This window comes from Cheilinus undulatus, linkage group 3 (assembly GCF_018320785.1).
Source record: "Cheilinus undulatus linkage group 3, ASM1832078v1, whole genome shotgun sequence".
Classification (NCBI taxonomy): Eukaryota; Metazoa; Chordata; class Actinopteri; order Labriformes; family Labridae; genus Cheilinus; species Cheilinus undulatus.
This window is the reverse complement of record NC_054867.1, coordinates 1,667,958-1,682,410: the sequence shown is the minus strand read 5'-3', so window position 1 is coordinate 1,682,410 and position 14,453 is coordinate 1,667,958. Positions and strand designations below refer to the sequence as shown.

The window sequence follows — 14,453 nt, the reverse complement described above, 5'->3', positions numbered from 1 at the left end:
GATGAAAGCATTTTTAAAAATGAATGAAGGGGGATATTTGTTTTAGAAAAATACTCACCTACGTGTGTTACAAGGCCTGACAGCCAGGCTTTCTGGTCCAACATCAGTGTGTGACCTCACAAATGTGCTTCTGGAAGAATGGTCAAAAATTCCCATAAACACACTCCTAAACCTTGTGGAACGCCTTCCTAGAAGAGTTAAAGCTGTTATAGCTGCAGAGGGTGGACCCACGTCATATTAAACCCTATGGATTAAGAATGGGATGTCACTGAAGTTCATGTGACAAAAAAATAGTGATTTCTGAACATATTTCATACTGTACTGTGTTGTATGGTATTGCAATGAACTGGATGGTACTGTATCACTGCAGATTCATGACCAACTGTAACTAAGCAAACTGAACCATGCCACATTGTAGAGCACCAATGTGGTATTTTAATGATTTATGTGGTATCTGATGAATCTGGTGCCGTACCCCCCGATGTACACGTGTTAAATAGTCAGGGTCCTAGCACCACATCGATCATCATAAATTTTACAGAATTGTCTTTCTCTGCCTCCATCTCTCCATCATAATAATGAAGTTAAAGTCCTAATCAGCCGTGTTCACTCACAGACATTTGTTGATTCAGACGGAGGAGGGAGGAGAGAATCCGGCCCCATATGGAGGCAAACAAACTACAGTTACCAGAATTATGTAACAAACATTATCATAGCAGCGGGGGGGAGTGATGATGTGTTCACCCAGCTGGAGCTCAGAGATAAAAAACAGAAGAATAGAGGAATAAAATCTGACATTTACAGAAGCTTCCAGAGAAAAATGAACAGCTCTGCTTACATGATCACTCTCTGTCTGGATTTATATGGAAATGAGGACGCCAGGAGAGAAAATATCACTTTAATATGCAGAAACAAAAGAGAGAAAAGGCCAGGAAATAAGAGTGATGCTGATTTGTAGAGGAGCAAACATCTCCACAATAAAGATCCTAAAATATCTGCAGAGGAGGAGCGGGACGGCGTTTCTGTGGAGATGGAGGCAGATGTGACGCCAGGCCAGGGCGACAGCTGGGGTTTGTGTGCAACCGAGAAAAACAAAGACCAGATTTATGCAACACTGCACCAGGATGAACTTTTAATCTGTGACTGAAACTGTGGAGGGTTTCAGATTTATAGATATATGTCACTAAATATTCTAAACTCACAAGTCCAAGAACCAGGGCTCGGTCCTGTTTCTAACTTGAGTCTACACCTCCACTTCTACGGCTCCAGCTTTCTGAAGCAGAGAAACAAGAGGGAGAGGATCCATTCAGGGCTGGATGTGACGACACGGCTCAGGGTAGTCAGCCTAGCTGTTGATGCTAACTGCTAACTAGCCTGGTGTTTGGTCATGTGTAAGCAGAGGATTGTGGTGTTGTTTCTGCACAGCTCTCATAGTCTAACCCAGGGGTTCTCAAATGCAGTGGTGTGCTAAAGTGCCCTCTTGGAAGGCGAAGCACCTGCTACAGTGCCCTCGAAGGCCAAAACGCGTTCTAAAGTGCCCTTTTGAACCAAAACACATGCTAAAGTGCCCTTTTGAACCAAAACACATGCTAAAGTGCCCTTTTGAACCAAAACACATGCTGAAGGGCCCTTGACGGTCAAAACACGTGCTATGGTGCCCTCGTTGGAGCCAAAACGCGTGCTTAAGTGCCTTGGAGGGCCAAAACATGTGCTTAAGTGCCTTAGAGGGCCAAAGCACATGCTAAAGTACCCTCTTGGGAGCCAAAACACATGCTAAAGTGCCCTTTTGAACCAAAACACATGCTAAAGGGCCCTTGAGGGCCAAAACGTGTGCTACAGTGCCCTTGAGGGCCAAAATGCGTGCTAAAGTGCCCTTGAGGGCCAAAATGCGTGCTAAAGTGCCCTTGAGGGCCAAAATGCGTGTTAAGTGCCCTTGAGGGACAAAACACGTGCTAAAGTACCCTCTTGGAAGCCAAAGCATGTGCTAAAGGGCCCTTGAGGGCCAAAACGTGTGCTACAGTGCCCTCGAAGGCCAAAACGCGTTCTAAAGTGCCCTTTTGAACCAAAACACATGCTAAAGTGCCCTTTTGAACCAAAACGCGTTCTAAAGTGCCCTTTTGAACCAAAACACATGCTAAAGTGCCCTTTTGAACCAAAACACATGCTAAAGGGCCCTTGACGGTCAAAACACGTGCTATGGTGCCCTCGTTGGAGCCAAAACGCGTGCTTAAGTGCCCTGGAGGGCCAAAACATGTGCTTAAGTGCCTTAGAGGGCCAAAGCACATGCTAAAGTACCCTCTTGGGAGCCAAAGCACGTGCTATAGGGCCCTTGAGGGCCAAAACGTGTGCTAAACTACCCTTCTTGGAGCCAAAACGGATGCTTAAGTGCCCTTGAGGGCCAAAATGTGTGCTAAAGTGCCCTTAAGGGCCAAAACACGTGCTAAACTACCCTTCTTGGAACCAAAACGGATGCTTAAGTGCCCTCGAGGGCCAAAACACGTGCTAAAGTGCCCTCGAGAGCCAAAATGCATGCTTAAGTCCCCTTGAGGGCCAAAACTTGTGCTAAAGTGCCCTCTTCATTGGCAAAACACACTGAACCTCCCTCTTGGGTGAAGAAAACACACTAAACTCCAGAAGACCATTAGGAAAAAGAAATACTTTGAAACATTACTGTTGCAGTGACTTTCATGTCGTGCCCTTTCTTGATCTATATTGATCCAGAACTATATCTCACAGAACCAGTTTGGATTATCTGGTGCTAATATGGTGTTAAAATGCACTAGAATACAGGAAATGGCATCTACTTCATTGAAAATGTTCTGGGGGAAGACCCCCAGACCTCTTAGGGATTTATTGATTTATTCCTGTGTTCTTCACAGTGCAGCATTAAATTTCCACAGTTCTTGTGGACGCTGATCCTAACTACAAACTGACTTGAGTAGTCTGTCTAGTTAGTCTGTTTTAAGGCTATATAATGTGCCATTTGTAGAACATATAAACATGTCTAAAGTGCCCCAATAACACGCCAAACTTAATGCCATCTTCAGCGGTGAGAACGCGCTGTATGTGCCCTTCTTTTTCTTTTCGCCCCTGCCCTTGAAAAGTCGGTGCATGCCACTGCTCAAATGGTGTGGCAGGGCTCACTAGTGAGCCTTTAGGCAAGTCTAGGTGTGCCTTGGTAACTTGTACAACCACGTTATTACTACGACTTTATGGGAGGTACCCTACTGTAACCAGGCCTGTCTACAGATTTGTGGGTGGTATCAGATGTATCTGAGTTGGATCAGTAGCATTGGTGCTAGCACCCTGGCTAACAGTGACCTCATTTAGAGCTTAAAAGCATGGTAGGCTAATTCTGGTGCTCAGCCAAACTGGGGGCCATGAAGGTCATCAAAACCATGGTCCATGACAGTTAAGCTGTGATATCCATATTTTATATTCAAGATGTTTTGGGGGGCATTTTTTGCCTTTATTTGATAGATGAGGACAGTGGATAGAGTCAGAAACAGGGACGAGAGCAGGGGAGAGACATGCCAGCCAGGATGACCTTGAGGGTCCCATGTGGGTTATATGTAGGCGACAGTATGGGTCCCATGTGGGTTATATGTAGGCGACAGTATGGGTCCCATGTGGGTTATATGTAGGCGACAGTATGGGTCCCATGTGGGTTTGTCGGTGGGTTCCATGGTGGCCCCACCTGTGATTGCCCATGTGAACTACAAGTTGTGATCCGCTCGTACGAGTTCCCACATAGGCCCCATTTCTAGAGATCCTTGCAACTGCCCATGTTTACAACAAGAAGGCTCTATGTGGTATCTCTAGAGGAGGGGCCTTTAAGGGTCTCATTTGGACTGATCCACACTTGCAGTTCACATGGCAATCACAGGTGGGGCCACCACCTGTGGGATAAACCCACATGGGACCCATATTGTAGCCTGCATATAACCCATATGGGGCCTACATAGACATGCTGGCTGGGATGCGGTCACCATCTTCATCAACCATCATCAACCCAGGCCATCTATATAGGCGTACCCTAAACCACTAGGCCGCCTGGGCCCCCCCATATTTTATATTCAACCTGAATAATAACCACTCTTATCAAGGACACAAATATCTTTATTTATTCATGGGTGTAGTAAAAAGCCTTCTTAAAAATGCAAATTCTTTTTGTCAAAAAATTAATGAAAACGGTTTAAAAATTGCTAAAATGGGTTAAAAATGGTGGAAAAGGGGGTGAATAGGATTTTAAAAGTTGCAGAAATGGGTTAGAAGTGGAAAAAATTAGATCAAAATGGCAACAATGGTTAAAGTGGCAAAAATGGGCATGAATAGTGGTAAAAGGGAGTTCAAATGTGACTGAAATGGCTTTAAATTGGCAAAAATGGGTGGACATTTGGTGAAATGAATGGGAAATTGATATAAACTGGCAAGAAAAGGGTTAACTGAAAAAGAAAGGCAGATATTGGCAGAAATTAGTTAAACTGACAAAACTGGCTATATCAAATGGTGGAATGTGGTTAAAATTGGGTGTAAAAAGGATATATTAGTAGCAATAATGGGTCAGTAGAGGCAACGTTAACCATAAGTGTCAAGAGTTAGTTTAGAAGTGGCAAAAACAGGCAGAAAAAACTGTGAAAATAGGTGTGAAATGGCAAAAATATGTTAACATTGGCGGGGAAAATGATGTAAATGGGTAAAAAATGTGACACAAATGGTGTAAAGTGTAATTTAAAAAACATACTAGTATTTTTAGAGCATCTGGAGACCCCCTCTCAGTGTCTCGTGACCCCAAAGGGGGTCCCGGCCCCAAGGTTGTGAACCACTCCTCTAAATAACTACCAGTTAGTGAGCTGGTTCCCTCATAACGCCGCCATGCTCTGTTCCTTAGAGAGTCTCAGGATAAATATGCCGTCTACTGAGTCCTTAAACAGAGCAAACATGAGTCAGAGCTGTAGCCAGGCTCAGACCTGCTGTATCAAAGTAAATATCACATCAAACATGCTCTTTGACCCATGCATACGTTCATACACAGAAATACTGAAGCCTTCCTCTGCAGCTGGAGCAGCGCTGGGTGTATGTGGGTCACAGGTTCTCTATGTAAATCCGAGCCCACATCCATAAAGCATTCAGAGCTCAGACTCAAACTCACTGAGCTATAAAAATAAAATCCTGCTGCAGCTGCAATATTTTAATGATGTCTCAACGTTTCAGTGGAGTCAGAGAGAGAGAGGCAGCTTTATTTAGAGCAACATGAGAGGAAGGACTCATCCTCATTAGCACTCTTTAAAACACAACAGGAGGCGCTGCACCTCAACACGCCTGTCTGTAGAGCTCAGACAGGAACCAGGATCCAGGATCAGTCTACAAACCTGCTCTGTTAGTCACATTAAAGAGCTGTTTCTGATATCACTGATTATCTCTGGAGCAGTGGTGCCAACATTCAGACCAGGGGAACAGGAGGGCAGCTTTAGGGTCAGCTTAGCTCTGCAGAAAGATGTGGACCGTTGTGGACTTGGTTTCTCAGTTTGTCTTTAAACTGTCTGCTGACGTGACGACCATCAGACCTCCTCCTGGCGCTGATTTTAGAGGATGTGCATGACTGAAACGCCAAAGCGACGAAGAGGACACGAGCCAGTCATCATACATCCACAGCCAACCGCAATTTTACACAGCGCCATTTTCCCCTTCCTGTTTTTACCCCTAACCCTGAAAACAGGATGTTTCATCCTTGGTGATAACTGTCAGTGAGTCTTTCTCATCACTGTGGAGGAATGTTGTCCCATTCTTCTCTGCAGAATAGCTGTAATTCAGCCACATTGGAGGGTTTTCCAGCATGAACGGCCTGTTTAAGGTCACAGCATCTCAGCCAGATCTAAGTCCAGACTTTGACTAGACCAGTCCAGAACCTTCATCTAGTCTTTAGTCCATTCAGAGATGGACCTCCTAGTGTGTTTGGGATCATGGTCCTGCTCCATAACCCAAGTGGTCTTGATCTTGAGTTCATGAACTGATGGTCGGACATTCTCCTTAGAGCAGGGTTGCCAAACTCAGGGCCCAGGGGCCAAATCCGGGCCGGGGAACGATTATATTTGGCCCGCAAGATCCTATCATATCAGTATTCTAACTGGCCCACCAGTCTGAGGTCTGCAGGTTTCCTCCAGTATAAGCTGTTGAGCCATAAAACCTGGAGAAGTAAAGAGTAAGAACGATTTCATAAAAAGTCAAGAATGTGGGAAAAGAAATTAATTTGTGTTTTTATTTCATATTTTTAATTTTGCTTCTCAAGATTACGACTCAAACTTATGATTTTGACTTTTCATTTCATGCTTTGACCTTTTCAACTCATAATTTGGACTTTATGTATCACAATTTATCTTTTAGATTCACAATTTTAAATTTTAAGTCATATTTTGTTTTTTTTTAACTCCTTACTTTGGCTTTTTAATCCCATGTTTTGACTTTAACTCATGATTTCAGATTTTTGCCCTTTATTTTAACCTTTATTTTACTGGAATGAGTTTGATGATCTGAAACATTAAGACGTCATGAAGGGGCAGATGTTTGTTGCCATACCTACAGGGTTTTTGTGCTCACTAGTCTGATCCTGGTGTTGCTGCTCTGCTCTCAGTAAAGGTGAAATCAGCTCAGCTCATAGAGAGAAACCTTGGTTTAATATCTGTCACCGGTAGTTCTCCTCTGTCATGTTTTGATCAATTTGGGAGGAACTGTGTGGAGCCTTTAAAGATAGATTCTCCTCTTCACCCTGTCGGTGGTCTCTAGGAAGTTTTTAAGAGAAACAGAGTGTTTGTTCTCAGACTGTCCTCCCCTTCCTGAGTCAGAGCAGAAAAAGTCCTCCTGTTTGTCCTCTTTTTAATCCTCCTCCCTGTCGTCTGCTTCTGTCAGTAGCAAACAAACTCAGACATGGTGTTCACAGACCCTCAGCGTGGATAAGAGGAGGTTTTACATGATGGGATTAATCCAGAGGGATGTTTCCTCTGTATCTGACGTGTCATCTTATCAGCGGCTCATCGCGCTGATTCATATCAGACCAACATCTTCTGTTCCTCCGGTTTACTGTGCTGCTGCTGATCACTGATACCACACAGGCTGCTCCCATCCTCTGAGTCTAACACACTTCTACACACAGAGGACCTCACAGAGGACTAAACCTGGACCACCACAGCTGATAGATGAAACTCTAACACTGCTCACAGCATGGGGCAGCTTTTCTCCTTCATGATGAGAAATTCATCGATGAAACCAAAACAGTGGTTTGGTAAATACGCCTTATGGAGAGATGTTTTAAATTTACATGAAATATCTATTGGGGCCACATCGTTATGGCCACCAGGGAGTTAGAAAATAGAGTTATGCTGTATGAGGTAAGCCAGGGCACCAGAACAAACAGTCAGTGGCAGAGAATAACTGTGGTAAAGCCTGTAAAACAATACAAGATTTAGTCTTCAATCCTTTTCATGCTGCTAGTATAATCAGTGTACTGATAACATAAATGTTTACCAGCGCTTTAACCTGTCTAAACATTTGACTGAACATCTTTCTGTATTGAGTAATTTTTAACCAGGAGCTTCTACACTTTGATTCATTTAGACCCACTACTGTCAGGAACTCTCCTCATACATCTGACCCTTTATGCAAAATGCTGCTAGAAAGATGCTCCCTGGTTAGCCAGCAACATGCTTTAACATCCAGAGAGCACAGAGCTAGAAACCTCCAGCGGATAGCATAAAGGGTTGACAATGCAATAAAATAAAAAATACGAATACGTTAAAAAAAGTTACAAAGCAATTACTCCATAGTAGCATGAATCTGAATATAAGGGTGCAACAAGCTTTATGCTATAGAGGAGGAGGCTGGGGTGGAGGAGGTGGAGCTTTAGTCTATAGAGGCGGAGGCTGGGGTGGAGGAGGTGGAGCTTTAGTCTATAGAGGAGGGCTGGGGTGGAGGAGGTGGAGCTTTATGCTATAGAGGAGGAGGCTGGGGTGGAGGAGGTGGAGCTTTAGTCTATAGAGGCGGAGGCTGGGGTGGAGGAGGTGGAGCTTTAGTCTATAGAGGAGGGCTGGGGTGGAGGAGGTGGAGCTTTAGTCTATAGAGGAGGAGGCTGGGGTGGAGGAGGTGGAGCTTTAGTCTATAGAGGAGGGCTGGGGTGGAGGAGGTGGAGCTTTAGTCTATAGAGGAGGAGGCTGGGGTGGAGGAGGTGGAGCTTTAGTCTATAGAGGCGGAGGCTGGGGTGGAGGAGGTGGAGCTTTAGTCTATAGAGGAGGGCTGGGGTGGAGGAGGTGGAGCTTTAGTCGATAGAGGCGGAGGCTGGGGTGGAGGAGGTGGAGCTTTAGTCTATAGAGGAGGAGGCTGGGGTGGAGGAGGTGGAGCTTTAGTCTATAGAGGAGGAGGCTGGGGTGGAGGAGGTGGAGCTTTAGTCGATAGAGGAGGAGGCTGGGGTGGAGGAGGTGGAGCTTTAGTCTATAGAGGAGGAGGCTGGGGTGGAGGAGGTGGAGCTTTAGTCTATAGAGGCGGAGGCTGGGGTGGAGGAGGTGGAGCTTTATGCTATAGAGGTGGAGGCTGGGGTGGAGGAGGTGGAGCTTTAGTCTATAGAGGCGGAGGCTGGGGTGGAGGAGGTGGAGCTTTAGTCTATAGAGGCGGAGGCTGGGGTGGAGGAGGTGGAGCTTTAGTCTATAGAGGAGGGCTGGGGTGGAGGGGGTGGAGCTTTAGTCTATAGAGGCGGAGGCTGGGGTGGAGGAGGTGGAGCTTTAGTCTATAGAGGAGGAGGCTGGGGTGGAGGAGGTGGAGCTTTAGTCTATAGAGGAGGAGGCTCGGGTGGAGGAGGTGGAGCTTTGCCAGTAGCAGTCTTGTCCATCAGCATTAATGTTAGCTCCACACAGTGAGAAGTTAGTTATATTTAGATACACCGCTATGTTGATACAAAAAGCTGCGATTGGCTGAGGGAGCTGGGAGCCGATGATTGGGATCAGCTGATCACAGCTGGGTGTTTGACTACTGTGATTAGCATGAACCAACCCTGAACTTTATAATATGTGAATCAACAGCCCTAGCTCTCAGAATATCTCAGTTCTCCTTTAAATCCATTCATGGTCTGCAGGAGAAGTTTGTGAAATTGTAAAATAAGGTTCTCTGACGTGCTGAGTCGTTAATCTCCTGAGGTTTGTGGTTCAATCTGACATGGATTATGGCATAAAGGGCGTGTGTTCTTTAAATTAACCTCGTTTATAAAATCTCAGAGACTATTCCTGTGTTTTCTCTCCTCCTCCTGGTCCTGTGTTTATCTGTCAATGGCATGCATCAGGCTGTGACAGCAGGGCCATAACACATAAAGACAGTGCAGATGAACTCTATGAGACCCGCTCTGGGAAGCCCATTATGGCCCCGGCCGAGCCTCTTTACGCATTCATCCCCGGCCGACAGCGGCCCCGTGTCGGGTTCAGGGGCCACGGCTTTGGATGCAGGCTCAATATACACAGCACATAAAACATTAATGCCGGTGCCGCGCGGCGTGCTGCTGTTCTGTGCTGTAGGTGAGGGTCGAGAGCACACGGGAAAATAAAAAACAATCCTTCACCGACTCATAAAACGTGTCGAGACTTTGGTTCTCTAACAAATCTCTGCCGGCGTTTTTACAGCCTCGTTTCCTGAGTCAGTCTGCTGCTGTGATTTGGAACAACAGGACCAGAAATATGAGGAGAGTTTGTTAAACAAGATAATAACGCTGGCCATAATGTAGATAATAGATCTACGCTTAAATACTGACAGTTACTGGTCCATTTATAAGCTTTAATGTTTCTCTTTAGTACACCAACAGCTGGTTTCATTATTCCAACAAACACTGACCACAGGGAGTGAAAATATGTGGATTTAACAGTCCTGTTTTCTCCTGGATGCCACAGGAAGTCAGACGTCTCCAGACAGTGAAATAGGCTTGGTAAATAAAGCTGATGGGGGGCAGGACTTCAGACTCCCACATCAGTACACTATTAAGAAGTTTTTAGATGTATTTGGGGGGTTTATGCCTTCATTTGGAGAGGACAGGGCAGCAGATAGCCAGGAAACCAAGGAGAGAGAGAGAGTGGAGAAGGACATGCAGACAAGGAGCCACAGGTCAGATTAACCCTTCACAGGAACTAACCTGGGCCCTCTGGACCCAGGAAAGACCACAGATCCCACCTATGGGCTCGGGTCAGTTTGATTTTTATTTCTCTAATGAAGGAAAGTTGTTGCTCGGGTTTTACAACCCAGATTCCAAAAACATGGGTCACAGTTTAAAAAAATAAAAAAGAAGTCAAAGATCGTCAAATCTCATATTTGATTCTTGATAGAACAGAAACAACATATCAGACGTTAAACTGAGATTTTTAACATTTCATGACAACTATGAGCTCATTCTGAATTTGATGGCAGCAACACATCTCAAAAAAGTAGGGACATAAAACAAGGCTGGAAAAGTAAGTGCTACTAATGAAAAACAGCTGGACCAGTGATGCTCAACATGTGGCTCTTTTATGTTATAATTATCAATATTATTCAACCAGAAAACCTTAAAAAGGAAACTTTGACCTCAGAAATTATCCACTGCAAGTCACTTTAATCAGTTTTTCCCCATTTATACAAAATAATTTAATTGTCAGATTTAATTGTCAACCTTTTTTTTGGTCTGTTTCCATTGCATTCATTTGTCATTTTTGCCATATTTTTACTTTTTCGTCCATTGTTGCCACTTTTACCAGATTTTTCCCCACTTTCAACACTTTTATGCTAAGTTTTGCAAACTTGTGCTGATTTTTGCCCATTTAAGTCACTTTTCACTCATTTTCCCCCGTTTTTGCCTCTTTTTGCCACATGTAACTCATTTTTTTGTCACTTCTCCCCCTTTTTGCCATTTTTCTCCTACTTTTTTGCCATTTTATGCCCATTTTGCCCATTTTTCCACTTTGTTGCTTCTTTTTGTCCATGTTGCCACCTTTTTGCTGATTTCTGCCAATTTTAGTCACTTTTCACTCATTTTCTCCATGTTTTTGCCACATGTAACTCATTTTTTTGTCACTTCTCCCTCTTTTTCTAACCTTGCAAAGCAGATGGATACGCCTGTTTCCTTGGTTCTCTCTGGTGAATCCATCTCTCAGAGCTCCCGTCTGAACCGTTTGGGCCCAGTTAGAAGGTGACAGGACCAATCAGAGACGAGGGGCGGTACTTTTAGGTGCAGCAGAGTCGTGACGTAAACAAGCAGCAGCAAGAGCTGGTGCAGTTATGGAGGAAGAGATTAGCGTGGATGCTGCTAAAGCGCCAGTTTTATCAGAACTTGACAACATTTCTTGGTTAAAAGAAGAACAAAGAACAGCAGTGAGCTGTTTTCTTTTCAAAAATGACAAATGTCGAGTACTGACATGTCTGTAGTTGGCAAGGTTACCGTTATTCCTCGGTAGCTGCGCACACGCAGCTCAGTAGCAGCTACGTCACATGTTTCGTTGCTCTGATTGGCCCGTAAAGATGTGACAGACAGAACGTTCATCCAATCACTCTCCGAGTTTTTTTAAAATCCTCTGCCTTTTCCCAAACTTTTCCTATTGAAGCTTTCCCAGATGGATGTGTGAAACACATCCATCTGACGTGTCAGGTTACTTTTTTGCCACTTTTTTGCTGCTTTCTGACCATCTTTGCCACCTTTAACTTATTTTTATTGCCAGTATTTCAGCAAGACCATGCTAAACCACATACCACATCCATCACAACACCATGGCTTCACAGGAGGAGAGTCCAGGTCCTGAACTGGTCTGACTGCAGTCCAGACCTTTCACCAACAGAAAACATTTGGAGCAAAGAAGACCCAGATAGAATCCTACATCAGACAAGAATGGGACAACATTCCTCTCCATCAGCTGGTCTTCTCACTTCCCAGACTGTTGTTAAAAAAGAGGGGATGCTCTGAGATTTAACAACCATTGACTTCTGTTTAAATTTACTGTTTAGTGTCCCAGCTTTTTTGGAGTCAAGGTTGTAAATCAGAAGGTCACCCAGATGTCAGACTTGTCTTTGTGGGGAACAGTTTAACATTTATCTTCCTCTTTAAGTCATTTTTAAAATGTGTTCATAGTACGCAGTGTTTATGGTAGCCGTCCCAGCTTTTCTGGGATTGTTCTTCTGATGCACATTTTGCAATGAGGCTCAAACAGATTTGAAAAATCAGGAGAGAAACTGCAGAATTACCCTCCATGTACTGCTGTCTCCGGGCCTGTGTTGGTGGGTGTGAACAGCGCCTCCTAGAGGATGAACTGTGTGGTTGTGATTCTACATTGACCTTACTGTCTCTGTCTGCAGCTCTACATCCAGACGACCACGCTGACCATCTCCATGAACTTGAGCGCGTCCGTGGCTCTGGGGATGCTCTACATGCCCAAAGTCTACGTCATCATCTTCCACCCGGAGCTCAACGTCCAGAAGAGGAAACGCTCCTTTAAAGCCGTGGTCACGGCCGCCACCATGTCGTCCCGACTCTCCCACAAAGCCAGCGACAGACCCAACGGAGAAGCCAAGACGGAGCTGTGTGAGAACGTCGACCCTAACAGTGAGTACGGCGCCATCTCTGCTTCAGCAACACAGGCGTTCATTGGTTTACCCTTCTCTAAGCCCCTCCTACTCACAGAGGGCATCCAATCAGAGCCTTAGGAGCCATTACAAAGAAGAGCAGCTCAGTCGGACATCTTTTAATCAGTGGGGTTAAATAAAATATAATGAGGAATCACAGGTACATTACAGCCTGTCCAGCCATCAACATCACTAATATGGATGTCAACAAGGAGAGGGATAACGTCCACAGATTAAAGGGCAAATAAATTAACCCTTAGGACCCACACAGGTGTCACATGACCTTTAATGTCCTGTAAGAGACCTTGCAGAGATTTTATCTTAACACGAACTAATAAAGTCCATGATTGAAACACGGTGAACATTCTGATGTGGTCATGTGATTGGCTGAAAAATTCAAAAGTGGAAAAAAATGAAATAGGTGTGGAAAAAGTGGCATAACTCAGGAAAGCAGTGGTGAAAAGGGTTCAAAAGAGACAACAATGGGATTAAACTGGCAACAAAAAAAGAAAATTATAGAAATGAAACATGAGAAAAAATGAGGAGAAAACTGTGAAAAGTGGTTAAAAGTGACAAAAATAGGTTAAAAACAGGTAAAAAAAAAAAAAAAGGGCAGATAAACTTTTAAAAACAGGTCAAAAACTGGCAAAAAGGAGCTCAAAGTGGGAAAAAATGGCTAAAAGGAAAATACAGTTGGAGATTTTTTTCTAAATAGGCAAAAATGGGGGAAAGTGAGAAAAATTAGCTACAGAAATGGAAAAAAATGATGCTTAAATGGGTGGAAAATGGTAAAAATTGTTCAAAAGTGACAAAATGGATTGAAGAGGCAAAAACAGGTTAAAAACAAAAAAACCGATAAACTCGAAAAAACAGGTCAAACATGGAAAAAAGGAGTTCAAAGTGGGAACAATGGCTAAAAGTAAAATACAGTTGCAGATTTTTTAAATAGGCAAAAATGGGTTACAGAAATGCAAAAATCATGCTGAATGGGTGGAAAATGTTGAAAAGCTGTTAAAAAGGGAATAAAGTGGAAAAGAGTTGCAAAAATTGGTGAGATGAAGTGAGAAAATGGGGTTCAAAAGTGAATTAAAGGAGGAAAAAAATGGGCATAGAGTGGGACAAAGTGGCATAAATGAACAGAAACAGTGGTGAGAAAGGGTTAAAGAGCCGATCCAGCACACATGCACTGATGTCATCAATAAGTCATGACTGTGGAGGGGCCATTCACCGGGTTTTTCTGTTGACAAAAAGCCTCAGAAAATGATTTTGTTGTTAAATCTAATTGATTTGACTTATGTTGTATTATTTTCATAAACAGATGATACCAAATTAACCACAAAGCCAAACGTGACACAGAAGTAACATTTCCTATCCTTGACTTTAGAGTTAGGTGTATTTTTGTGTAGTACATGTTCTACTGAGTCTGTGTAATGACCCGCCATCATCTACTATGAGGAGACATGGGTGTGGGCTCTTATGGGTTAAAATTCATCCACGTATTTTATTCTCTAATGCTGCAGAGGGGCAAAGCTGACATTGTGTGTATTATCCAGCATGTTCTGTAGATTCCTAATGATGGAGAAAAGATGACGCTGCACTTTCAAAACAACTTAAATGTTGAATCATGTCAGGTACAGAGCGTGGACAGGACAGAGGATGACTGTAGCCGCCATTCAGGTTGTCATGACGACACATATGCTGCTTTTAAACAGGTGGCATCAGGATTATAGGATGCAGGTTTAACTTTATAGACTACTGTCTGTTAGAGCAGTGTAAGGCATCACTGCTAACTTATTCATCACATTACTATTACAGTAACAATCATCTCATCACTGTCACTG

At 43.9% G+C, this 14,453-nt stretch overlaps 1 protein-coding gene across 1 annotated transcript in view; it reads left to right on the top strand.

Annotated features, from left to right (window-relative positions):
- Window positions 1-14,453, top strand: part of LOC121506940 (metabotropic glutamate receptor 7) — a 449,909-nt gene that overhangs the window by 418,738 nt on the left and 16,718 nt on the right. The window contains exon 9 of the mRNA XM_041783000.1: window positions 12,346-12,592. Within this exon, the coding sequence (XP_041638934.1) occupies window positions 12,346-12,592 (247 nt within the window). The remainder of the gene's footprint in view (window positions 1-12,345; window positions 12,593-14,453) is intronic.